Below are 27162 nucleotides of genomic sequence, written 5' to 3'. Positions count from 1 at the left end.
TTACTTCCAGACTTGGCTCTGATGACCAGATGACAATTTCTACAGGAGGCCTTTCTCTAGTCCTGGCAGTTAACATTGTCCTCTCTCTCAAATGAGTGGTTCGTATACATATAATATTTATGTAGGTGTGTGAGTATATGTGTGTGTATATGTGTATGTATGTATGTATACACACATATACACACCTGTTATGTGATAGAATTAAGCTCTCTGAGGACAGGCATGGGTTCACTTTTGTCTGCCCCTAGTGCTTGGCACAGTGCCCTCACACAAAGTAGGTGCTTATTAAATGATTAACTGATCAATGTCTCTCTTGTTTGGGAAATTCACTCATAGTCCCACTGACCCCCGTCCAGGGTCTGACACCATTACAATTGCAGAACTTCTTGATCTTAAACCCTCACATTGATTTCACACTGCATTTTTTTTTGCTTAGAAAGCCCATTTATTCTCAGAGTATGGTCAGGAATGAGTGACCCAAAGTCTCTTCTCCTGCTTCTTTGGGACTCAGTCCAGGGATTGAGGGGGAACCCGTGTACAATGGTCATCTCTCTGTAAGCTTTATTCTTCTTTTTTAACCAAATGGAGAATAAAACTCCCCTCTGTAAATCTCATCTGGAGAGGGATGGGAAAGAGTTATGGGTTCCTGTCTCAGGCTTCCTCCATCAGCATTCACTAGAATCCATCCTCTGGCCAAGGCACATGGCCCCTGCCTCTGGGGAGCTGACAGTGTGCTGGGGCGAAGCAGTCTGTCTCCCAGATAGAAGACAAAGTCACCACAGGAAGCCATTGGTGCATCTTGGGGTGCCCAGGGATAGTTCCCTGAGGAGATTCCTCATAGGTCTGGCTCCTGCTGTGGCCTCTGCTGTGCTTAGCAGCTACTGTTATTCTAGGGAGAGTTTGGAAAACCTTGGGAAAAGGGCAACAGCCAGCATCTTAGAGATGATAAATTGTAGGATTTGGATCAAAAGATTTTAGATCAAATATTTAGATATTTTAGATTTAGATCAAAATATCAAAGGGATATTCAAGATCATCTAATTCAACCCCCTTTTTTGATGAGAAGACTGAGGCTCAGAGAGAATTGATTTGCCCAAGGGCCTATAGATAGTAACAGATCCAGGATCCAACCCCAGATCCTCTGATTCAAAATCAAGACTTTGTCCTATGATACTATGGGGACAACTTGAGGACAACCAGCCTGAGAATGAAGACCTCCCTAGGCAATGAAGGGGGTGTTGGAAGTTCACCAGCATGAGGAGAAGGGGTTAGAAGGGCAAGGGGGCCCCATGAGAACCAACTGAATGAACTTGGTGCATTTACATTCGACAAAAGAAGACATAGAGGACATGAAAACTCTTCAATGTCATTTGGTAGAAGGACTGTTCTGTTTGGCTCCAGAGGACAGAATGAGGAGCAATGGTGGTGGGGGGTGGGGGTAGGGATCAGAGTGCCAAATTTAGGCTTGATGTCTGGAGGAACTTCATAGGAAGTTGAGCTGTCCAAAAGTGGAATGAGCTGTCTCAGGAGGTAGCAGAGTCCCCCCCACTGGAGATTTTCAAGTGGAGGCTAGATGACCATTTGTTGGCAATGTCATAGAAAAGATTTTTGGTCAAGTCTGTGTCAGAGTAGATGGTTGCTGAGGTTCTTTCCAGATCTGGGATTCTATTCCCACCATCCACTGAGGTACAGGCTGCCTGAGGTTTGTGGACTCAGGGGGCAAGGGTCAAGACGTATTAGCTGATATTAATTGGTTTGAGGCTCAGGAGCAGCAGGCGGGAGACTGATTAGTTCAGGGTAGGGAATGGGATTTTTTTGCTCCAAATTGGTAGATTCCCAGATCTGAATCTGTATGGTTTTGTGACTCTGGGTGATCCAGGAGGCTTGAAGGCAGGGAGGCAGGAATGGGGGGCAGCTGGTGCTGGAATCAACAGGCATCCTTCCCTCTTTCTCTGGGTCTTGCTCTATGAAGCTCCAATGTCATCATAGTCTTCACTAGATGAATCATCTTCATGACTGCCCGTGACTGCTGGGGTAGGTGGCTCTGCCCAATCCAGAATATATAGATGGCAAACACACTTCACCCCATCAGACCCTTGCCTCCTCTGGCTCCCAGAGCTCCAATATGTTAGATGAAACCCAAAGAATACCACCCCTGGGGTTCTTATCCCCAATCCCCAACCACCCTCTGCTCAGCACGTCTTTCTCTGGGATAAAATGATTAATATTGTGAATTCCAAAGCTCAGGGAATAACTGGAGCCCTTCTCCAACCCAGGAACACAGCCACTGACAAGGACAATGGGAAGACTCAACTTTGTGCCCCGAGCCCAGAACAGAATCATATATTTGGAACTGGGGAAGGACCTTAGAGGTCCATAGAGTCCAACTCCTTCATTTTACAGAGGAGGAAGCTAAGTCCCCAAAAGGAGAAATGACATTAGAGACTATCTAACCCAATCCTCTCATTTTACAAATGAAGAAACTGAGGTCAGAGAAATGGTGGTATTTGTCTACAGTCACACAAGTAAGTAAGCAGCAGAGATGGGATTTGAATCCAGTCCTCCAGCTCCAAGTCCAAATGTCCACTGCAGTGCCTAGCCCATCAAGGTAGCCCTGTCCCTCTTAGGTGGAGCCCCAAATCGTAGAATCAGAACCAGAGAACCAACTCCACAGCAAAGGATATTGTTTCCACACCTCTTGGAGAGAGAAACCACAAGGACCTGCTAGCTAGGCTCAGAGCCTGGAGTTCTGGATTTGGAGCCAGGATAGACCTGAATTCAAATCCTGCTCAGACCTTACTGGCTATGTTACCTTGGGCAAGTCACTTAACCTTTCTCAGCCTTAGTTTCTCCATCTGTAAAATGATGATAACAGTACCTCTGTCCCAGGGTTGTTGTGAGGATCAAATGAGATGCCATATGCTTTGTAAATCTCAAAGCACTATATAAATGCGATTGTTGTTGTTAACGATACTCCCTGCCTCTCTCTACCTTGGGTTCGCCCATCCAGACCAAGCATCCCAACCTGCCCGCCTGCTCCCCGTCCATCCCGTGCATGTTTCTCTTTCTCTTTTCCCCTCTTTCACCTGGGCACACAAAGGATGCCATGGGAGGTTCCTGGGCTGAGCCGAAGTTCTCATAGCACTCCCCCGAGGAGGTGCTGGAGCTGTCCTCAGCCGCTGGTCCTGCTGAAACAATTCTAGAGTGGCTTCCTGCAAGGGAACCAGAAATAAAGAAAGACCTTTTTCTGACTGGGACTTGGTCATAGGGGCATCTGATTCTGCTTGGCCTCAGGGGGCAAAATGAGAATCACCGGGGGAGAGTGGCCGAGGCAGATTCGGGCTCAGCTGAAGAAATCACTTCCTAACGTTATGCCAGAATCCCTGCAGCTGAGTTGGAAGGGATCTCGGAGATTAATTTGTCCAGCTAGAGCTTTAACAAAGACCTTCGGAAGTGGTGGCTCAGCCTCTGAATGCAGACCTCCAGAGATGGGAACTTAGCCCCTCACAAGGCAGCCTACTGATTCCACTTTGGGACAGTTCTCACTCTTAGGAAGTCTTTCCTTATATTAAGTGTAAAACTACATCTCTGCAATTTGGAAATGATTGTTCCTAACTTTTCCCTCTGGAGCCAAGGAGAACCAGCCTAACCTCTCTTTCATGTGATGGGTTTTTAAATGCTTAGGACCACAGAATCATAGTTTTAGATCTGGAACGGACCTCAGAGGACAGCTGATCCATCCTCCTCGTTTTCCAGATGGGGAAACTAAGTCTCAGAAAGGGGCATTAACTTACAAGATCATAAATCCATAGCTAGAAGGGTCCCTACATGCCATATAGTCTAACCTCATTACTTAGATGAGGAAACTGATGTTCAGAGGAAGTAAAATGATTTGGCCAGGGTCTCATAGATCTTAAGTAGAAGAGTCGGGATTTGAAATTAGGTCTTCCAGATTCCAAAGCCAATGCTCTGCCCACTGTATCACACTGCTTTTTGTGAAGACCACTGTCCTATCCTTCCCCCCAAGACTTCTCTTCTCCAGATTAATCCCCCTCATCCCCACCCCAGGCACCCCCACCCCAGGTCTTTCAACTGGTTATCACCAATTAGGTGGTACAATGGCTAGAGTGCTACATCTGGAGTCTGGAAGACCTGAGTTCAAATCCTGTCTAAGACACTTCCTACCTAGGCAACTCTGTCCACTACTGTAAAATGGGGTTACTAGAGTAATTATAGTAACTACCTGCCAGGATATCTCATTATCAAATGAGATGATATTTATAAAGCTCTTTGAAAATCTTAAAGCACTCTCTAAACTCGAGGCATTATTATTGGAGGTCATGGTGTAGAGTCTCTTCACCATGCTGGTTGCTCTCCTCATTGTTGCAGGGGTGCAAACATGTCCTGGGCAAGCTAGAGGGAACCTCACACATCACCCAAGTACAAGTTTAGAGAAAGAAATGGTTATCCTGTGTGGAAAAGGGACTTCACCTAGCTCCCACAGACTGGCAGGGGTTGGAGCAGGATTAGAATTCAGGCCTCCTGCCCCTTCCTTCAGGTAGGGGCTGGACTCGTGGCAGTCACAGGACTCTTGTAGCTCAACAGATTTATAGTTTCATGATTCCTAGGATAGTCCAGGTTCATGCCTCCTCCCAATCAGATTGTTTTAGGCACAAGTAGGTAAAGTTTTATTTATTTTTAAATTAAATTTTCTTTTATTTTCAGTTCCTCCCTCCCTCCTTCCTCCCCTCCCCTGCCTATTGAGAAGGCAAAAAAAATAAAGCCATTACAAATATGTATAATCAAGGAAAATAAATTATTGCATTGGTCATGTCCAAGAAAGGAAGGAAGGAAGAGAGAAAGAAAGAAAGAAAGAAAGAAAGAAGGAAGGAAGGAAGGAAAGAAAGAAAGGAATGAAGAAAAGAAATGAAAGAAAGAAAGAAAGAAAGAAAGAAAGAAAGAAAGAAAGAAAGAAGGGAGGGAGGAAGGAAGAAAGAAAGAAAGAAAGAAAGAAAGAAAGAAAGAAAGAAAGAAAGAAAGAAAGAAAGAAAGAAAAAGAAAAGAAGGAAGGAAGGAAGAAAGAAAGAAAGAAAAAGAAAAGAAGGAAGGAAGGAAGAAAGAAAGAAAGAAAGAAAGAAAGAAAGAAAGAAAGAAAGAAAGAAAGGAAAGAAAGAAAGAAAAAGAACGAAAGAAAAGTCTGTTTCAATCTGCCTTCTGAGGCCATCGGCTCTCTATCTGGAAGTGGATAGCACATCCTCATGAGGCCTTCGGAATTATGGTCCAACCAGATTTTTTAAAAATTAAAACTTTATTAATGCCTGTCTTTTGTTTTTTAAATCAAAGTCTTTCATACAAGAGCTTATGTTTCTTCCTCCTGTTTACCCTGTGAGCCTTCCCTTGTAACACCTCCCGCACCCCCCCCCAAAAAAAACAGTTCAGCAAAACTAACTAGTATGTTGACTGAGTATGTCAGGTATGCAACATTCTGCACCCCTTGCCCTCCCCCCTCCCCCCAGAGACCCTCCCCCCACTCAAATCTGATGGAATAAGGGCTCCTCCCCTGGATGAGCTTACCAAGAAGAGTGGCCTGGGACCCAGCCAGCTCCAGGTTGGGAGGGACCTCCATGATGTTCTTTTCTGAAGAAAAGCCTTGGAAGATGGGTGGAGGCAGTTTGCTGGTGGGACTGTTGCAGTAATCTTCCCCAGAAGAGGTGCTGGATTCGCTGTTGTGCCTTGGGGAATTCTGAGAAGCCAGGAGGCTGGCATCTACAATCCAAGGGGGAAGGTTTGTGGGGTTAGACTAGACAAGAAGGGGAACCATTTCACCAGAAAGATGGCCTGCAGCAGGAGGGCTTCAAGTTAGACCCCAAAAAGAACCTCCTAGAATTTGGAGGTGGAAAAGACCTTGAAGTTTATCTAGTCTACTCCCCCACCCGCATTTTGCAGATGGGTAAGTGCGGGCCAGAGAAGTGGCTAACACTTCTATATTTTCCTCACCCCAGGAGATGGGCAACAGAGGGGCTATCATTCCTATTTCACAGGTGAGGAAACCAAGACCCAGAAAGGTGATTTGTTCAAGATCATGCAGGTAGTAAATGGAAGAGGTGGGTTTAGAACCCAGGTCCTGACTCCAAATCCTGCGATCTTTCTGTGTCTCACTAAGACCTTTATTCTCAGGGTCAAATATCCCCAGAGCCTGTGCATGGTCATCATATGCTATGGTTACAGTTGCTTCACCAACCTGGACACTCTCCTCCCAACACTCCAGCTATGGATTTCCTTCCTAAAAAGTGCTACCTCGTTCCTTAAGATAGCTATTGGAACTTAGAGAAATGAAGGCTGCTGAGGAAGAGAAAGCCTGAAGAAATGCTTTCCTTCCCCAGGTAGCCAAGCAAGCTGACCAGTTTGCGGGCAGGGTTGGTGAGGCGGGGGGAGGCAAAGGCAAGCCCCAACATCTGCTTCATAGCAGGAGCTCTGCAGCCCAATAGACTTGAGTCTTGCCCCGCCCCCCGACCTGAGCAAGAGGAATGTTCATGGCAGTCGCAGAAGGGGCAGTGGGCTGGGGAGGGCACATGGCAAACTGGGCGATCACTGGCCTTGGAACCTAAAGCTCAGGGACCCAACCTTGGCTTGGCCACTTCTTATCTATATGTGACCTTGATCTGGCAAGTCCCCTTCCCACCCCTCCAGTTAGCTTTCTCTTACAACAAGGAAAAACATCTAAGAAAATGCAATTGACACAGTGACACTGTACGTGGCATTCCGCACCCATAGACCTCTGCCTCCCCAAAGAACTTTCACCTAATTTGATGGAACAGGGCTCCTCCCTTGGATAAGCTTACCAGGCAGTGTGGCCCGGGAGCCAGCCAGCTCCAGGTTAGGAGGCTGCTCCAGGAGGTGGTTTCTATCTGAAGAAAAGCCTGGGAAGTTGGACTGAGGCAGCCTGCTAGTGGGACTATTACAGTAACCTTCTCCAGAAGACGTACTAGACTCGCTGTCGTGCCTCGGGTAATTCTGAGGAGCTGGGACGGCAGGATCTGCAACGCAAGGTCCGTAATTGGGGGGTTAGAATACAAGGGGGAGGGGAACTCTTCTGAGGACAGGAAAAGACAACCTGTAGTCAAGTCAATCAACAAGCATTTTAGCAAGAAGACTTCAGGTTAATCTAAAAATAAATAGACCTTTCTTAGGTCCATAGGGTGTGGAGCTAGAAGGGACCTTAGAGATCGACTAATCTGTCCCCCTGCTTAACGTTTGGGGAAACTGAGGCCCAGTGAGGAAACCAAGAAGAGCTCACCCCTATATAGTGCTTTAAGGCTTACAGAACACTTTGAAACAAACCTGTGAAGGAGGCTATCCACCTGTTTCTGAGACCCAGAGGGGCAAAGCAATTTGTACAGGGTCATACAGGTTATAAGTGGCACAGCTGAGATCTGAACCTATGCCTTTTGGCTCCAAACCCAAGGCTCTTTCCACTACTACAGCCCGCCTCTGCTCCCAGAGTTTGTTAAGCACCATAGTGAGCTGGTGAGAGGAGATGCTGCTGGAGCATCTCAGGATAAGTTGAGTCCCCAAAGAGGCCCCAGAGTCATCTCCCATCCCATTCATCCATGTTGAAAGCTTCCTCTCTCACCCTCCTGCAGTGGGGGCATCCTGAACTTGCTCTCCTGGACCATGTCCTCAGTCACTCGGTGCTTCTGGGAGTCTGGAAGCAGAGGTCATGTTGGTGAAGAAGTGGGGCCACCCAGTAGCCCTGTCCTGGGGGAGTGGTGGAGGGCAGAGGGGTCTCAGGGGTCTGTGACCAAGACTAGCGGGGCTAGGGGTGGGGAATGAGCTCCAGAGATGCTGTAGAACATGCTTGAATTCGGGAGAAGGGTCCTGGGTTAGAATCTTCCCTCCCTCTGAGACCTATGAGCTGTGTGAACCTGGGCAAGTCACTCCCTTCTGTGAGCCCTAGGCTCCTTGTCTGGAGACAAAGACTACCAAGGGGCAGAGAGCACTCCCAATCTGTGCCGGGATCACCTTTGCCCCACTATCTGCAGGACCTACCTCACAGGTTGACTAAATACAAGTAGGATTGTGTCTGATGACTTTGGCAAGCCTTCCAACTCTCTGTGCATGTCAGAGCTTCGAATTAGGCTTAGTCTATGCAAAGCAGATCCCTGTGGGGGATCCACAGACAGTGGGGGCAGCTTCCCCTGTGGGCTTCATGGCTTCCAGTGGCTCCCAGCTGGAGGCAAGGCAGGATGGAGAACTGGAGCTAGAGTCTGAGCCCTGAGTCTGAATCATGAGTCAGCCATTTACTCCCTGAGTGACCCTGAACAAGTCACATCCCTTTTCTGGGCCTCAGTTTCCTCATCTGTGAAATGAGAGACTCGGTGGCCTCTGATATCTCTTCAAGCTCTAAATCTCTGACCTTCTGAGGTGCCACCCTATGCCCCTCTGGGAAGGTGGTGGAAAGAAAAGATGCCACCCCTGCAGTCAGAGGACCTGGCTCACAATCCCATTTCTGATACTTAGGACCAAAGGTAAGTCACTTGACTGCTCCCAGGATGTCAGTTTCCCCATCTGCTAAAAGATGGAGTTGGCCTGTGCCCTCAAAGGTGGCTCTGGCTTGTGGGTTAAAGGAATTGGCTGCCTGGCAGTATGAGTCCAAGTGTGGCTGCTCTCAGGGGCCCTCTTGGGGATCACTCTTCCACAAGATCAGGAACCTTACTTAGACCCCTACCTTAAACCCCAACGTCCTATTTCTCACCTTACCTCAACCTCAGGGTCCACAAGGGGCATATGGGGGAGGGTTTGGGGAGACCAGTTAGAAGGGGCATTGCCTGAGGCAGATGGGAGCAGCAGAGTGAGCCTGGGTCTTCACCCCGGGGCTCCAGGGGAGCTATCCTTCCCCCTCCCCTTTCTTGCCCTTTGAGTCACTATATAGTGGGCTGAGACTCTTAAAGAGGAGGTGAGGGGGAAAGGAAGGCTGGTACAGAGATGCTGACATCACCAGGAAGGAGGGGCAGTCCAGGGAGATGGAGGATGCCCCTGACAAAGACCTATCCAAATCTGTCCCAGAACCCCAAAGCATTTAGCACCTGTGAACCATTCCCTCTCCTCTGGGAAAAAATAAGAATGATCTCTCCCTTTTCAGAGAAGGAATAAATGAGGCAGAGGTCATCCTAGGAGGCAGTGCTAAAACTTGACAGTGGAACCCAGAAGTCCCATCTTTCCAGCCTGGTACCCTTTTTATTCATCTCAAGCTCCCCAGACCAGGGAATCAGGCAGGGAGACACTCACTATAGAAGGTGGAGAGGGGCACTGGGGGCTGGGTGTGGAAATCATAGCGTTCATAGTCAGAGTCAGAGTCAGAGTCGGAGTCGGAGTCCTTCGAGGGTGGGGCTCTCACCTGCAGGGAGACCCTGGGTACTGGGAAGAAAATAACAGAGTCAGGAAAGGAAGATGGGGGTGGGAGATGGACAACTGCTTCAGAAAGACTGTTCGATTCATTGCCATCCAGCGTGCACTTATTAAATGCCTACTGTGAACCTGGCACTGTGCTGGGCACTGGGGAGATCAAGACAAAAAGCAGAAATGGAAGCCGCCAAGAAGCCTGCATGCCATTGGTTAGCAGCAAGGACTTTGAGCTGAATTCGAGCTCGAAGGACAAAGGTTCAAATCCAACCTCGTTCTTACTCTTTGTAACCTGGGGCAGGCCATCTGACCTCTATGGGCTGTGGCTTCCCTTGCTGCAAATGAGGGGGTTGGGCTGGCTCTAAATCCTATGAGAAGAGAGTGGGAAGGCAGAAGAGAGGGGGGAAGGCATGCCAGAGCAGGCAGAGAACCATAGACCAAGTGCTGCAAGGGACCTTAGAAATCACCTGATCTTCATTTTATAGATGAAGGAACTGGGACCCTGAGAAGCCAAACAACTCACCCCAGGTCTCACAGGTAGTGACAGAGGCCGGATTCGAACCCAGGCCCTTTCCATTGTACCATGAAGAAAGCAAAAGAGGAGAAAGCCAGGAAGGAAGGGAATAAAGAGTAGAGAATGGGAACCAGGAGGATTGGGAGCTGGTAGGGAGCTGATCAGCTGCTCTCTTTCTAGTGGTGATGGCACAAATGCACTAGGCAGTCAGCACCAGTAATTATTAGCCCTGGAAACAAAAGATTACCCCTGCATGTCATGAAATTAATACTCTACACTCATTTCCAGCTCCTGGCTTCAGATGGGGCTGCCATTTTGGCTTAAGGGCCCCTTCCTCAGGGATGAATCCTGCCCTCCCCATCCCCAAGCTCCAGCCTACCATCTATCATCTACTTACAGCCCTCCGACTTCAAGGTGGATGGAATTCTACCTTCTTCTTTGGGGCTGGTGATAGAGACCTCCTGGTAGCTATTGTTCCCTCCGAGGGTGGCCGTGGATGTCTGCTGATTATGATTTTCCATGGTTGGGAGTGCTGAGGGTGGGGAGGCGCATAAGTAGTGAAAAGAGTTTGGGATTAGGAGTCTGAAGGCCTGGCTCCTGGTCTCAAGCTCCATCCCTCAGTAGCTGTGTGACAAGTCACTTTTGCCTCTCAGAGCCTCAGTTTACCCAGTTTTCCCCAGTGCTTTCAGGGGGTAAGCAGGTAAGCTCATACCCATCCTGAGAGAACATATCCCTAGGAATTATAAGTGTTCAGGACACTTACCATATTTTCCTTTAGCCTTCAGATATATGAAAGTCAGAGCAGTAAGTGACCCCAAGAGGAGAATCCCCAGGATGATGCAGAAGATGAGGAGGAGCCACTCACGACACTCCTCCTTTTGCATTCCAATCGTCACAAAGGATTCTGGAAGCAAGAGGCCCCCTGTGAGTGAAGAGAAGAACATGGAGAAGCTCAGGCCTTAGAGCTGGAAAGGGCCTCGGAATGCTGACTGCCAGCTGAAATGGGCCACCATTTCTGTCCTCAGTCCAGAATCTTTATTTGCCTTCAAGGCTCAATCCAGGCGCCACCTCCCCCATGAAGGCTTCCCTGAGCCTCCCTAGTAAAGCCTGCTCCCTCTTCAGGTTAGAGGTTTCGGGGGTCAGAACTAGTTTTAGTTTGGTCTTTCTCTCTTTCCTGGCACATAGTAAACACCTCATCAGTGTGTGTTGAATGTCATTGAAGATGTGTATCTGATTTCTATCCCATTGTAAACCTCCCATGGAAAGTGTTTCCTTGTGTACCTGCTTGTGGGAAAACCAGTGGCCTGGGGAGTCTGGAGACTTGGTCACTGTAGTAGAGAGTGAGCGAAGGCATGTAGTGGGTATTTAATAAATGCTTGTTGATTTGAGTCAGAGGATCTTGCAGTCTGGAGACCTGGATTTGAGTCCTGACTCCAAGTTACTAATTTATCATATGACTCTGGCCTGGGCAGTCCCTGTACTGCTCTCTGCCTTGGTTTCTCTATCTGTAAAATGGGGGTGATATAGGCACATGGTATGAGAATTGAAGAGGTTATAGGATCATAGATTTAGGGACCTGAGAGATCATTCATTCTAATTTTCACATTTACAGGTGGGGAAGTGGATTTGGATAGGTTAAATGACTCTTCTAGGGTCACACAGCTATTAAATATCTGTGGTAGGATTTCCAATTGCTGCACTCTATTCACTATGCCATGTTGCATTTAATCTAACCTATATCTGAGTAGGAATCTTCTATATAACTTTTTTTAAGGAGGCAATCAGGGTTAAGTGACTTGTCCAGGGTCACATAGCTAGTAAGTATCTGAGGCTGGATTTGAACTCAGGTCCTCTTGACTCAAGGGCCAGTGCTCTATCCATTGGGCCACCTAGACAACAAATTCATTAAGCCTCTGCCTAGAGACCTTGAGGGATGGGACTGTCCCTACCCCACAGAGTCGTGAGGTAAGAAAAAAAGAGCTTCGTACAATATAAACTGTGTTATCATTATATTCACCTTTAAAATCTTCCCAAGATTCCTTCTCTTCTCCTGGGGCTCTGTCTAGGAGAGTATTATCACTTTTGTAGGCAGAATATCCCTCAGCTTATCTAACCTAAATCCTTCTAGTTGCAAAAGTCCTTTGTTCTGTCCTGTGATGAGTACAAAATGAACTGCTCACTACCTTCCACGGGGGGATCTCTTTGTATAACTGAAATGAATAGAATGAAATGTCTGGGGAGAGTTGCAGTGGAAGGTGTCGTTAGGAATTGGGAGATGCACTGTGGGTCTAGAATAAACAAGCTACCCTCGGCTAGCCACTGAAGTACCCGGAAAGTGTCCCTGAGAGAGGCCGCATGCCTCCCCTCCACCCCCAGCCAGCCCTGGGAGATTGGAGCTCCTTTCTTGGAAGACTCACCAGTTGTGGGTAACTGAGGTCTTGAGGTCGTCTTGGAAATCAGTGACATATTGGAACTCAGAAAGTCTGGCAGAGAGGACCAAAGAAAGAGCATTCAAGTCAACCAAACTGGGGCCCTTGGAGGGGGAGGAGACAGACAACAAGGAGCTGGGAAATAGGGCATAGGCATAGGGTACGGTGCAGAGGGGATGAAGAGACTGCAGGGCTAGGACTGGCATGTGGTCTTAGGAGCCGGGACTGTAGGAGCAGTTCTATAGAAGGGGTAGTTGGACTATCCCCCTCCTTCCTGCCCATTCCCACTGCTACTAAGGGATGGCTAAGTGGTGATGGTGGCAGTGATTCTATACCTGCTGTCAATGCCTTTGACACTAGGAGGAGGTGGAATGAAGCTGGGGTACAAGGGCATGCCAGGTACTCCAGTGAAGAGAACACAGGGCCCATATTCCATCCCCTGAGGGCCAGCCAAAGTTGTGAGTGGCTCCTCAGCAGGTAAAGTGCTGAAGAATGAATTTCCCACCCCAGCAACACTCTGAAGTGGTCTGCTAGGTCACTGAAGGCTCCCTGTCTGCATCAGCAGAAGGGTGCTGGCCAAGGAACCAAGGGCCGCTTAAATGTTGCAGTTCTGCCCCCAGTGCCCAAGCCATGGAGATCCCAGCTGATGTTCCTGATGCTGGCACTTCTCTCCCCCCCAAATCACCTGGGATTTATTTTGTATGAACTTCTGTGTGCACATGTGATTGTCGCTATGGAGTGTAAGCTTCTTGAGGGCAGGCACTGTTTCTTTTCTCTCTTTGTATCCCCAAAGCTTAGCATAGTGTCTTACACCTAGTAGCTCCTGTTTGTTGAATTGAGATGAATTTAAATGCACCCAACAGATGAAGATAATGGCATCACAGCATCAGAGGGATCTGAGGTTACAACAGACAGACAGACGGGCAGCAGGACAGGCCTGAGCAAACCACGCTGGTATCCTCCTTGTGACCACAGTCATGGTTTCTCTGGGCAGGGCACTCCCACAAGGAGAGCTCACTCCCAGAGCAGTTCACCTCATCCAAGTGGATGGGCCCTTTGCCCTTCTGGAAGAATGAGCCCTCCAGGGCAGCGATAGCCCTACCACAGCCCAGCTGCTTGCACACAACATTAGCATCCTCCAGGTCCCAGGCATCATCACATACAGTACCCCAGGAGCCTTTGTCCATCAGCTCTACCCAACCTGCACAATGATCACCTCCATCCACCAGCCGAACGGCATAGACTTTTGGAAGAGGAGGGAGACAAGGGAAAGAGAGAGGATGGGAAGGAAGGTATAGAGGAAGGGAAAGGAAGGGAAGAGAAGGGAAGGGAAGGGAAGGGAAGGGAAGGGAAGGGAAGGGAAGGGAAGAGAAGGGGAGGGGAGGAAGGAAGTTCAGACAGATAGACAGACAAAAAGAAGGGAGGAAAGAAGGAAGGAAAGACAGACAGATGGAAGAAAGGAAGGAAGGAAGGAAGAAAAGACAGACAGACAGATGGAAGGAAGGAAGGAAGGAGAGGAGGGAAAGAGGAAAGAAAGAAAGAAAAGAAAGAAAGGAAGGAAGGAAGGAAGGAAGGAAGGAAGGAAGGAAGGAAGGAAGGAAGGAAGAGAAAAAGATAGAAGAGAGATACATGACCAAGACTGTGGTCAGCAGGGAGAGGCAGAAATAGAGAGGCAGATATAATGGAAGGTACCTGAAGATCGAATAAGAGTTGGGGAATTGGAGCAATTAGCGCAGAGGAGACAGACAGAAAGGGAGACGCAGATGTGGAGACGGAAGCGATTGGGAGCGCTGGGAAGTAGAGAAAGAAATGGAAAGTTAGAGAGGAAAGAGCTAGTGAGAGAGAACACGTGATTATTCATTTACTGGAGATAATTCCCGTCTGTGAAGAGTTCTGGTGAATGAAGTACATCTCCACTCTCTCTTCTCTTTTGAATTCTCCTTCCCTCCTCTCCTCTTTGCTCCCCTCCCCTCTCCTAACTTCCCTCCTCTCTTCCTCTGCCTTCCCCCTTCCTTTCCTCACCTCCTCCCTTCCCTTCTCCTTCTTTCTTCCCCTTCCCTCCTCCCTTCCCCTTCCCTCCCCCCTCCCCTCCCATCTGCTCCCCTTCCTTGTTGAGCCCCTCCTGAGTAGATTCCCAAGGTTTGATACAGAGGGAGCAAAAATATGGGTTACGGGAGCCCCAAAAGCTCTTCCATCTTGGGAGAGACGTGCCCAGTCAGGATGGTGGCACTGAGGGGAGCGTCCTCTCTCACCTGTACAGTTGATCTTGGCTGGCCTGCTGCTGTTGCACACATTGGACTGTACCTGGCAGCTCTGCCAATTCCCCTGGTGACAGACCACAGGCAGAGGGGAGCCCCACGTGTCATTGAGGACCACACTCTTGTTCCCCACAGGGAGGTGCTCTGGTCCCTCTGGGCCTGGAGTCACGGCAGATACCGTTGGCTCCGTCCCCATGCAGTCCAGCTCCCTGCAGACAGAGAGGCTGGCACTGTTGTTCCAGGAGTCCTCACAGACAGGCTGCCAGGACCCTGAAATCTTGACCTGCACCATCCCACTGCAACGGCCAGTGCCATTCACCAGACGGACAGTCTTCTTTCCTGGAAGGAGCAGTGCATGGGGCATTTGAGTGATTGATCTAAGTGTAGACTCCTGACAGCCCAATGGGTGGGGGATGGGGAGAGGGTCAAGGCTCGGGACCCTCTCGTGGTCTGGGATCTAAAGGACAGCATGACTTCATAGTCAAGGCACTGGTCTTCATACAGTGCCAGGAATGCTGGATTTGGAATCTGAGCACCTGGGTTCAATTTCCAGCCCTTTCACTACCTGTGTGACTTTGAACTTCTCCTGTCTTGGTCTCATTTTCCCATTCGTAAACTGACGTGGTTGGTTTTGATAACCCTAAAGGTGACTTCCAGCTCTAAATCTATGGTCCTGTAATCCTATGAACTGAATAAATCCAGGAGAGCTTGACATTGGGTCATCTAAACTCTTCTCGACACAATGACCACTCCCAGAACTGAGGGTGAAGCATGCTCTCCACCTCCTGGCAGAATGGTGAGGGACTCTGGGTGCAACATGAGCCACATATTTTTTGGACATGGTCAATAAGGGAATATAGTTTGCATATTTGTTACTAAGGTTTTATTTTTCTCCCTTTCCTTTCATCAGTTGAGGAAGAAGAAAAAGCAGATTTTTTGATTGAAAAAAAAATAAATTTAAAAACTTAGGTTGTCTGAAAAAGATCCAAGGGTTTAAGTGGATTGCAAGCTGAAAATATGGCAGCCAAAAAAAGCTAGTGATACCTTAGGAGGCATGCCTACCTCCAGAGACTGTGATGTAACAGTCTTGCTGGACTCCCTCCTGCTCAGACTAAATCTGGAAGGATGGTGCGTTTTATTCTAGATACCCTATCTTGAGAAGGGGATTGACAAACAGGGACATTCAGATGGGATCCAAGATGGGAAGCCTTGAGACCAGGTCACTGGAGGATTGGGTGAAGGAAGTGGGAGTGCTTAGCCTGGAGAGGAGAAGATTTAGGAGAACACGATCACTTTTTTGAAGTTTTTGAGAAGATGATGCGTGGCGGAGGGATCTGACTTGTCCCGGCTGGCCTCAGATGGCACATCCAGGAGTATGTTTCTGTGTATTGTCTTCTCCTGCTAGGTTGTAAGCTCCCTGAGGGCAAAGACTGTCTTTCTTTTTTCCTATTTGTACCTCCAGTGCTTAGCACAGGGCTTGGCACTTAATAAATGTTTATTATCTATTGGAGAATGGGTAGAGGTCACAAAGGGATAGATCTTGGCTTCATATAAGAAAACCTTTCCCAACAATTAGAATGGTCTCAATGTGGAACATGTCCCGTAGGCTCTCCATCAATGGGATTTCTTTGAGCAGAGGCTGGAAAACCATGTGTCAGGGAAGGCAAAGAGGGGACCTCTACTCAGGTGCAGGTTAAACAGGCTGCCTCCGAGGTCCCTTCCAATTCTGATATTCTGGGATTCTTGGATCAGTTATGTAACCTTAGTCAAGTCCCTTTTCCTAACTCAGTGACTCAGTTTCCCCATCTGTAAAATTGAAGGGTTGGTCACATGCCCATTACAATGGGGTCTCCAGTTTTGTGATTCTGTAGAAAATTCATAAACAGCTGACACATAGGGGGATGAAGTGGGAGACATTGAGCTAAGAAAGGCCTGTTGAGGGAAGAATAAGGAGTGGTGGGTCCGATACTGAGACATGAAGGGTCGAGACCAATGTCTTCCTCTCCAAAGATGCCCTCACAGAGTGATGCTTGGGATGCTCGCTAGACCATCATGTATAAGCCCTTCCAGATGAGCTGGTTGAGAAGCTCCCCTTGGCCCTCAAGCCATCCCTGAAGGAATGGGTGAAAAGATGTATAATCTCCCACCCACATCGTTTCCTGCCTCCTGAACTAAAATGTCACAGAGATGGGGCTCCTCTGCCCCTCCAACAACCACCAAACCAGCCATAAATGGCCACTTCTCCAATGGCGACCCCCGGGGAGGGGCAGGATACGGACTTGTCGGAGATGACAACCACCTGCCAGGCCTGGGTCTCCCCACTTTCCTGTATTTGTTTTCTGGCTAGGAAGTAGCTTTCCACACACTCCAATCCCTGTCTGCCCTGCAGCACTGATGAAGTAGGCAGAGCTGGTCTTCAGCAGCTTCCAACTCCCTTTCAGCCCCTTCCTGATGTCTGCTCTAAGATGGAAAGCACTTTTACAGAAGGCTCAGACTCCAAGGGTTCATTAGATCTCTAATGGTGGCTCTTCAGACACTGGGACAGATTGGTGGAGGGAACCATCTAAGAGTGGGAAGTCTTCTCCGTGCTCCTCGAGTCATCCCAAAGGCAGCCACCTACTTCACCTACATGTGAGGCCAGCCCTGTGGCCCTCCCCCACTCCATTGGCCAGGGCTCTCACCAATATCTGATGTCAAGTTTCCCATGCTGTGGACATCGTCCAGTTTTTCAGACAAGGTAGGAAGGGTCATGGTGGTCTGACCTGAAAACAAACACAGAAGCTGAGAAAGGTAAGTGAAGAAGAGCAAATTATGATATATGAATGTAATGGGATGTTATTGTGCCACCAGAAGCGACAAAGTGGAGTTTCAGAGGAAACTGGAGAGAGCTCTCTGAATGGATGCAGATTAAAAACTGAAAGAGGAATACTGACCCTTTCAAATCCCCATCCATTAGCTTCATCCTGACCAATGGATCAGAGACAAAGGCATAGAAAATACAGAAGGGGCCCTTACTCGCAAGAATTTCATTCTTCATGGTCCAAAGAAAATGAAGAACCCTAAGTGTATGAAGGGAAGCCCTCTGGGGGCTCCTGGGGAAGGAGGTCTACACACACACATGAAGAAGTGGGGAGGCTTCCTGGTATAAGCACAGAGTAAGGATGGAGCCATTGGATGGAGTCACTCATGCTGTTCCTGGGGATGTGACTGAAGTAATGGCCTAGATCAGGGCTGTCTAACCTTAGGTTTTTATTGAAACCGTAGACAATATATTTTGATTTGCCATTTTAGTGAGAGCTCTGCGGTAGCTCCGCTTCCTTTACTAAAGCATTTATGTACATTTCTATTCTTGTGGGCGGGCTGCATAAATTGAACGGCGGGCCCCATGTGGCCCTCGAGCCACATTTTGGACAGCTCTGGCCTAGATACATTACAATTTGGCCATGTCAGAGCTGGTTCACAGACTCTAGAGCTGGGAGAGACCTTGGACTATATCTAGTCCAATCTTCTTGTTTTGCAGATACGGAAGCTGAGACCCAGAAACAGCATAGAATCATCCAAGCATGGACTCAGGACCAAAAGGGACCTTAGAGGTTATCAAGTCTAACCCTTTCATTTTTCAAAGGAGGAAACTGAGGCACAGAGTTGTTAAGTGACTTTCCCACGGTCCTGCAGCCAGTAAATATCTAAGGTGAGGTTTGAACCCTGGTCCTCTGTCCCCGGAAAAAGGGTTCTTTCCACAGTATCACAATTGGCTGGACCCAAAAGAGTGTCGGCCTGGGAGGGGGTCTGCAGGGGAGTGCTTCAGCGCTTTCCTCTTGGCCTTGTGCTATTTAATTTTTTTGTCTATGATAGGGATCAGGGCATAGATGGCAAGCTTATAGAATTTGCAGATTACACAAAGCTGGGGATCTTACTTAGCTAATGCTCTGGATAACGGTCAAGCTCCCAAAAGGTCTGAGTGGGCTAGGACAGCTGATTAAATCAAATAAGACCAAACTGAATAGGGATGAATGCAAAGTCTTATGTGAGTTCAAAAAGATTAGCTGTTAAGTACAAGATGGGAAAGCTGAGGCAAGGCAGCCCTGCCGGTGAAAAAGATCTGGGAATCTTAGCGGACTGCAAAATTCAATGAGTTAGCACCATGATACTACAGTGCCCCACCCCCACCCCGCCAGCCCTCACCCCACCAAACTCCAAAAAACACTAAAGTTTCTTTGCCTTAAGAGAGGCCTAGCTTGGAGATGTGATCATTCAGTTGTCTTTTCCTGCCAACGAAACATCTGGAGTATTGGGCTGATTTCTGGGTGCCACATTCTATGGAGGACACTGAGAAATCAAGAAACATTTATTAAGCACCTACTATGTGTCAAACAGGGTGCTAAGTTCTGGAAGCTGGAGAACATCTGAAAGTGGGACCAGGATAGTGAAAGGACTTGAAATCCTGTTGGAGAAACCAGGAATGTATAGTCTGGAGGAAAGAAGGCCCTGGGGAAACATGAGAGACAGTTTTGGTCTCTCTAGTCCCTGGAGGACTCTGAATAGGAAAAGGGATTAGCTTTATTCCAGCGCCCTAGGGCAGAACCAGAACCAGTTGCGAGGATGGCACAGAGGCCGATGGAGACTGTATAAGGGAAAATATCCTAATCATTCCTGTTTTCTGAAAGTAGAGTGGGCTGCCTTGGATTGGGGGCGGGGGTCTGCCTCATCAGGGATCTTCAAGGGAAGGCTGGATGACCCCTAACCACTCTTTTTTAAAGGGAGATTCTTGCTCACAGTCACATTGGGCTAGCTAGTTTCTGACTGGCAGAGTGGATGGGATACTGGACTGCGAGTCAAGAAAGTGTCTTCAAATCTTACCTTAAATGCTTAATAAAACTGTCCCCCCTGGGCAAGTCACTAAACCCCTCCCTGCCTCAGTTTCCTCATCTGTAAAAAGAGGGATTGCTTCTAAGGTCCCTTCCAGCTCTAAATCTATGATCCTAAGAAGGGGAAGGGAACAAGCATTTCTTAAGCACGTATTTCCAGGCACTGTGCTAAGCCTTTTACAAATATTATCTCATTTGATAATCCTAGAATCTTACAACCTCTTTGTGCCTTGGGTTTCTCATCTATAAAAATGGAAGGTTTGCACTTGATAGCATGGGGGCCAGCATTCTTAACCTGGGGTCTGTGAATTTGTTTCTTTTTAAAAATTATTTCAATATTGGTAATCCTGTGTATTTTGTTTCAAGCCTTTAAAAACCTTTTTTTTTTTTCTGAGAAGGGGTCCATAATGCTTCACCAGACTGCCAAAGGGCCCGTGACCTCCATATCACAGTCTCTTCGAACTCTAATCTGTGGCTCTATGCCCTCTCTGTGCCTCAGCAATCCATTTGATAGCTGCACTTTCTTCAGGTTTCTTTCAACTCTAAATTTATGTCAACGGTTCTAAGATTGCCCAGCTAAACCCTTCTCCCCACCCAGCTTGGATACTTGGAAGACCACGGGAAGCAGAGAGAAAGATGATTTGGTCCCTGGCTGGGCGGACTATGTGCTTGGGTTTACGGAAGCAAGAAGAGAGAATAACTCTCACAGCTAAGGATTGCTATACCACCCCCTCACTCTCTCCACACGCCACTTTTGTTAACATTTAAGCACATTTATGCATATACACACAGTCCCCCACCCCAGACTTCACCTCACCCCCACCACAATGATTCTTCCCACACACGGCACTGACTCACATTAACGCAAACACCCACATAACCCTCCCAAGACTTCACACACACCATCAAGAAACATCACCACTTAACACACATTAATGCATACGTACACACACACACACACACACACAGAGAGAGAGAGAGAGAGAGAGAGAGAGAGAGAGAGAGAGAGAGAGAGAGAAACTTTCTCATATAGATACCCTGGGGGCCACCGCATCAACCCGAGAAAAAACCATTGCAAGTCTAATTGCCAGCCCAAGTAGAATCCTGGGTTGGCCAGCTGACCTCCCGAAGGCAAAATGAACTCAGGATTCTGAGCACAGAGCTCTCTGTTACTAATATGATATTCAGAGAGAGAATTCAGATTGCTCCACTTTCTGAGCCTCAGAATCCTGGTTCCCACAGCAACCAGCCCCTCTGCACCCAGGTGGTGTTTCATCTTTCTGGTCCTAACAAGATGAGGGGCAGGATGCCTCACTACAGTGTACGCATATGTGTATGTACGTAGTATATATGTGTGTGACCCATGTACATGCATGTGTTTTTTGTGTGTCTCTATATACATGTGTGTCAGTGAGTACTAATATGTGTATATGTTTGTGTATTTGTATTATGTGTTTGTGTATTATGGATAGGTATGTAAATGTATGTATGTATATTGGTGTATATGAATCATAGTACATATATGTGGTGAGCGTGTGTGTATGAAATATTGTGTGTGAATGTTTGTGGTGACTATGAACATATATCAATGTAAGGGTACATGTGGTAACTATAGGTCAGTAATTTAGCCAGTCAACAACTACATATTAAGTGCTTTGGGTTTTTATAAATCTTGATAGGTATTTCAATGTTGGTAATCACATGCGTTTTCTTTTTTGTGTTTAAAATTTTAACCCCCAAAACATTTTAGCCCCCCAAATCCAAAAGGGGTCATAAAGAGTCAGACATACTGAAATGACTAAATAACCACGACATGTGCCAGACACCGTACAAAGTGTTGTCAATACACTTCAAGCTGCCTTCAAGCAGCTCACAGTCTAATGAAGGAGTCAACATACGAAGAACTCTGTATGTACAAGTTACATGCAGAGAAGAGCAGAAGTAACCTCAGAGGGAAGGCACCAGTGGGGGTGGGAGAGAGACCAGAAAAGCCCCCTCCTGTCCCCCGCATCCCCAAAGGTGGTGTTTGAGCTGAGACTTGAGGGAAGCCAGGGAAACGGAGGGGCAGATGTGAGAAAGGAAAAAATGCCAAAAATGATGGAGGAGAGCCAGTAAAGGCAGGGAAGGAGTCTCTGAAGGCCACGCCATGTGTGAGGACCAGCACATAGACCTATGGAGCTGGAGTGGAAAAGAAATGCAGGGAATACAGTATAAAGAATACTAGAAAGGTAGGAAGGGTTACAAAGAGCTTTAAATGCCCAAAAATGTAACTTCGTATTTCACCCCAGAAGTAACAGGGAGCCATTGGAGTTTATTGAGAAGGGGAGGGTGACATGGTCAGACCTCCGTTTGAAGGAAATCACCTTGGCAGCTGAATAGAGGATGGGTTGGAATGGGGAGAGATGAGGCAGAAAGTAATTAAAAGATTAGTGTGATAATCCTGCTATGACAGTGTAAGTAGAATGGGTGATCCGGGCAATCCTGTAGCTATAGTACACTGAGGTTTCAGTAAAGCATTTACTTGACAGGGTCTTTCTTGCTAATCCTGTGGACAAGGTGGAGCATTGTGGGCTAGACAATTAGGTGGGTTCAACTACTTTATAGTCAGGTGGGTTTGAATGACTAAACCCACTGAGTAGTGATTGATGCTATGTTGTCACCTTGGAAGGGCATCTCTACTGGAATGCCGCAGGGACCTATTTGTGACCCTGTTCCATTGAACACTTGGCCCAGATGGTCTGCTATTGAATTTGTAGATGACACAAGGCTGGAGGGCATGGTTATCACATGAGAGAATCAGGTTGCAAAAAGGTCTTGGCAGGCTAGAGTGTTGGACCAAATCGAATTGGTGAAATTTCAAAGGGAGAGATATAGTCATAGACGGGTTCAAAAAATCAACTTGACAAGTATAAGATGGGGGAGGTGTAGTTAGACAACAGTTTCCGGGGGGGTTGGGGGACTGAAAGATCAATGACTCAATCATGTGACATGGCAGTCAGTAATGGCTAATATGATCCTAGATTCCATTCAGAGTGGCATCCAAGCATCCCAGATTGAAGAGGTGACACTGTGCTCCACTGTGGTCAGGTCTCACCTAGGGTACTGTGCTCAGTTCTAGGTGTTATATTTTAGGAGGAACATTAGTAAGTTGGAGTGTCTGTATGAGGACAACTGGGCTGGTAAAGGGCCTTGAGATCATGCTGTATGAGAATCAGTTGAAAGAACTGGCCATGTTTAGCTAGGGGAAGACTAAGGGTGAGGGTGGGGTGGGAGGATAGCAATCTACAAGTATGGAAGAGGCAGCTGGTTCATTTTGGAGCCTAGAGAGCAGAATGAGGAGTAAATGGTGGGAGATGCAAATTGGGACCCAGAGAGGGAAAGGGACTCGCCCAAGGTCACACGACAAATTTGCATTTGTGGTTTCCTGAAAAAAAAATCCTGTTTGGTTAAAGAAGGATGTGGGTGTACGGCATTTGGTACAAATGTGCCACACATATCTGTGCATCTCTTCCCCATGGGAGGTCCTTAAAAAGCATTTAATTGAGTCCAATGGGAAAATGAAGCTGGTTACAGATCTTACTGCTGAGGTCTGAGTTGGAGCCCTGAGGAGGCTAGTGAGTGTGCCTCTGCTCCATGTTCATCCTCCCTGCCTCGCCCGAGCCAGCCTGCAAAGGGGTGCAGCTCACCCCAAGGGAGCTAGGAGAGAATGTGGACAAGTCTGTCCTCCTTACAGGTCCAGTGATTCTGAATATCGGTGGTTAGCATCTGCTAGCAACCCTGGGCAAGTCACTTAACCCAGTTTTCCTCAGTTTCCTCACCTGTAAAAATGAGCTGGAGGAGGAAATGGCAAACCACTCCAGTATCTTTGCCAAGAAAATCCTGAATGTGTCACAAAAAGTCAGATAGAACTGAAAAATGACTCAATGAGAAGCACTTACGGTGGACGGCATTGGAAAGAGCCCCAGATCAGCCCTGGGTTCTGGTCCTGGCCATGCCACTAATTCCCCTTTTGAACTTGGAAAAGTAATTTCCTTTCTTTGAGCCTCAGTTTTTCATTCTGTGAAATGAGCTAGCCTGACTAAACGATCTCTCAGGTCCTTCCTAGTTCTGACTTTCTGTGCTCTGAGAGAATAGTAGTTAACAACAGCAACAACACTTTAAGGTTTACAAGATGTGTTACAGAAATGATTTCGTTTGATCTTCATAACAAGCCTGGGACATATTATTATTCTTATGCCCATTTTACAGGTGAAGAAGTTGTGACAACAAGAGCTTAACTGACTTGCCTGTGGTTACGCAACTACAGTAAGTGCTAGAGGCTGAATTTGAGCTCAGGTCCTCCTGACTCCAAGTGCAGCCTTCTTTCCCACTTGTACTGCACTGTTGCATTCTAGGGTTCCTATTAGGAATGGCATTCTGTGCTCGATCTTCTAAGCCCCGCCTTCTAGCTCTACATTCTCGTCCATGTCCTTTCCTGCCCAGGAATCCCATGTTCTCAGGTCTCTCCCAGCTTTCACATTCTATATTTGAAGGTCCCTCTCAGTGCTGACATTCTGTGCCCAAAGCTCCACCATCCAGTTCTAATATTATATGTTCTAAGATTCCTTCCAACTCTGAATTTCTATGTTCTAATGTCCTTCCCAGGTCTCACATTCTCTGTTATCTGTTCTAATGTTCTCCGTTCTAAGGGTCTCCCAGTTCTGACATTCTATGTTGCAAGTTCCCTCCCAGTTCTAGCATATTAAATACTGTGTTCTAAGCTCGCTGCCAACTCTGACATTCTCTCTTCTCAGGTGTCTCCTAGCTCCAGCCTTCTATGCTTTAAAGTTCCTCCAAATCTGATATTCTTTGTTCTAAACTTCTTTCCATTCTATGTTGGGTGCCCTAAGCTCCATGCCATCTCTGACATTCTCTGTTCTGTGTTCTTAGGATTCCTTCTCCTCGAGCTTTACCAAACCACATTCTGGTCCTTATGTTCCCTCCCCTCCCCTCAGCTCTGAGATGTTCTGACTCTCCAACTGCTCCAATATGAATCTTGGCTCATGAAGGCAGGGCTGTTTCTGTCCTTCCCACTGCTAGTGATGATGGGGATGATGATGGCTCCTAACAATGCCCATGCATCCTGAGGGTTTTGGTGAAGGTAGTCATGCACCTCCTTTTCCCAATCTGGACCCAAAGAGCCAGATGGCTCCAAAGGGCACGGTTCAGCAGATGGCCAGTTCATGGCTCCTCCACTCAGGCGGCTGTACCAAAGGTGGCCAAATGAGTCTCTGTTCTTCCAGTTTTAATACCACTGTGACAAGAAATCTCTACACTTCTTAGGCTCAAAATATTTTAGATGCAGGAAGGAATAAGAGTTTGTTAGACTCTCGAAGTAGGAAAGGGAAGTGCTAAGTTTCCTATCCCACCACTTGGGGAGCCCAAGGAGACCTTTGAGTCCTGGTGCCCAGTTTGTCAACCAAGATATAAACCAGGGCCACTGACTTTTGATAAATCAGGGAAATCTTTAACATCCCTTCCAGTTCCATAAGCCAATCAAGTTAGTCATGAATTCATTGACATTTTTTAGAATGTGTTGCAAAATGCTAGGATAATAATAGCTAACATTTCTAGAGTGTTTTAAGATTCGCAAATAACTTTACATATATTATCTCGTTTGAGATGCTCCCAAGCCCTAGGAGAATGGGGGTTCCAGGAAGTGCTAGCTCCATTTTATGATGTAGAAATTGGTTCTGAGAGAAGTAAGACAAGTTCAAAGTCTATAAGTGCGAGATGTGGGTTTGAGCTGAAGTCTTCTTGACTCCAAATCCAGGATTCTATCGTGATGGTGTGCTTCCTCAACTTCATCTTGGTATATGTAGCACATAGTAGGTGCTTAGTAAGTGTTGAACTCACCCACCATGTGATGATGGGGAAGTCATTTCCTTCACTAGGGACAATGGAACAAAGACATGGTGAGGGGGGAGGGCAGGATGAGAAGGGAACAGGATGGGAAGCAAACTGCTCTGGCTGGCATGAAGGGCACAGGAAGCAGAGGAGGGCAAACTGAGGCTAGAGGAGACCTTGGCACCCAAATGGGCAGGGCTTGGGATGACAGGCTTAGGAGTTTATTCTGCCTTTGGTTGACTTCTTAGTGATGTGATTTGTCTTTACATCACCCTCATTTCCCAATATATCTCAGAGGATGTTATAACCAAGAGGAAAAAAGAGGGGTGGGGAGCAATTCAGGAAATCGAACCCACTGAAGAAAGCATGAAGCATCTGTTATTATTATTGTTCTTATTGTATTCACCTGGTTGGCTCCTACTTACTTTGACTCCACAGCGGGAGTGATGAAAGTCTAGTAAGAAGAAGGTAGGACCTCAAGGGGTTGTCTTGCCCATCCCCCAGCCCCCAGGAAGGATAGTGCTTAAATCTTCTCAGATGATGGCCACCTATCCTTTTTCTGAAAATCCCTTTTCTTCTTCCAGAGGGGCTTTGCTCCTGCAGTCTCCCATGTTGGGAATGGGTACTCTACTCCCTGGGCCATCACCTGCCCAAGTGGGTAGAATGTTGGTCTTGGAGTAGGTTAAACCTGAGTTCCAATTCTGCCTCAGACAGTTAGCAGTTGTATGAGTCAGGTGAGTCACTCAATTTCCCTCTGTTTCCTCATCTATAAAATGAAGGGCGTGGAGTGGATGGCCCTCCAAGGCCTATGAACCCCTAACTCCCTTCAAGGCCCAACTCACTTCCTCAATGCAGCCTTTCCTCAGTCTCCACCTCCCCATAAGAGACAAGGACCTCTCCTTTCCTTGGATTCCTCCTAGCTCTTTGCCTGGTCCCTGCCTGTGCATAAATCTCCCTCTTCCTTACATCATAGCTATTGGTGTATGTGTTGTGTCATCCTAATAGATTATGGTACCATCAGGTTTAGAGGTGATGAGACAGAGAAAGCAACTAGTCTCCCCCTCCTCCTTATTTTACTGATAGGAAAACTGAGGCTCATAGCAGGGAAGTGGATTCCTCAAGGTCATATAAGTGGTAAACAATAAAATGCAAAATCCTTTATGGAACTCTATCTTACCCTATAGGAAAGTAGGGAAGAAGAGGATGGGGTGGGGATAATAGAAGGGAGGGCAAATGGGAGAGGGGGTAATCAGGTAAACTTTTGAGGAGGGGCAGGGTCAAAGGGGAGAATAGAATGAATGGGAAGCAGAATAGGATGGAGGGAAATATAGTCTTTCACCACATGACTATTATGGAAGTGTTTTGCATGACTACACTTGTATAACCTATGTCGAACTGCTTGCCTTCTCAATGAGGGTGGGTGGGGAGAGAAGAAGGGAGAGAATGTGGAACTCAAAGTTTAAAAAAAAAAAGGATGGTAAAAATAGTTTTTACATGCAACTGGGAAATAAGATATACAGGCAATGGGGTATAGAAATCTGTCTTGCCCTACAGGAAAATAGAAGGGAAGGGGATAAGAGAAGGAAGGTAGGGTGCTAGAAGGGAGGGCAGATTGGGGAAAGGGGTAATCAGAATGCACGCCGTCTTGGGGTGGGGAGAAGGGAGAGATAGGGAGAAAATTTAAAACTCAAAATCTAGCGGAAGTTAATGTTGAAAACTAAAAAATAATTAATTAATAAAAAGAAAAAAATATTTTAAAAATGCGAAATCCTTGGCTTCATATCCCACATTTCCTCCCTGCCCCG

At 47.2% G+C, this 27162-nt stretch overlaps 1 protein-coding gene across 3 annotated transcripts in view; it reads right to left on the bottom strand.

Annotated features, from left to right (window-relative positions):
* Positions 1–448: 448 nt before the first annotated feature.
* The window catches only part of CD6 (CD6 molecule), a 46176-nt gene continuing 19462 nt past the window's right edge, over positions 449–27162 (bottom strand). The window contains exons 2-12 of one of the 3 annotated variants that reach the window (XM_036762465.1): positions 17285–17365; positions 14598–14942; positions 12334–12399; positions 10680–10838; positions 10314–10448; positions 9289–9417; positions 7634–7705; positions 6843–7037; positions 5575–5766; positions 3087–3212; positions 449–2044 (exon numbers count right to left, since the gene is read on the bottom strand). In XM_036762465.1, coding sequence (XP_036618360.1) covers positions 1965–2044; positions 3087–3212; positions 5575–5766; positions 6843–7037; positions 7634–7705; positions 9289–9417; positions 10314–10448; positions 10680–10838; positions 12334–12399; positions 14598–14942; positions 17285–17365 — 1580 coding nt within the window. In that variant the 3' untranslated portion in view covers positions 449–1964. The remainder of the gene's footprint in view (positions 2045–3086; positions 3213–5574; positions 5767–6842; positions 7038–7633; positions 7706–9288; positions 9418–10313; positions 10449–10679; positions 10839–12333; positions 12400–14597; positions 14943–17284; positions 17366–27162) is intronic. The other 2 variants (XM_036762466.1, XM_036762468.1) reach the window with 2 other exon arrangements.

Source organism: Trichosurus vulpecula, chromosome 6 (assembly GCF_011100635.1).
Source record: "Trichosurus vulpecula isolate mTriVul1 chromosome 6, mTriVul1.pri, whole genome shotgun sequence".
Lineage (NCBI taxonomy): Eukaryota > Metazoa > Chordata > Mammalia > Diprotodontia > Phalangeridae > Trichosurus > Trichosurus vulpecula.
Note: the sequence above shows the minus strand (reverse complement) of the source record. Positions and strands in the feature narration are given on the sequence as shown.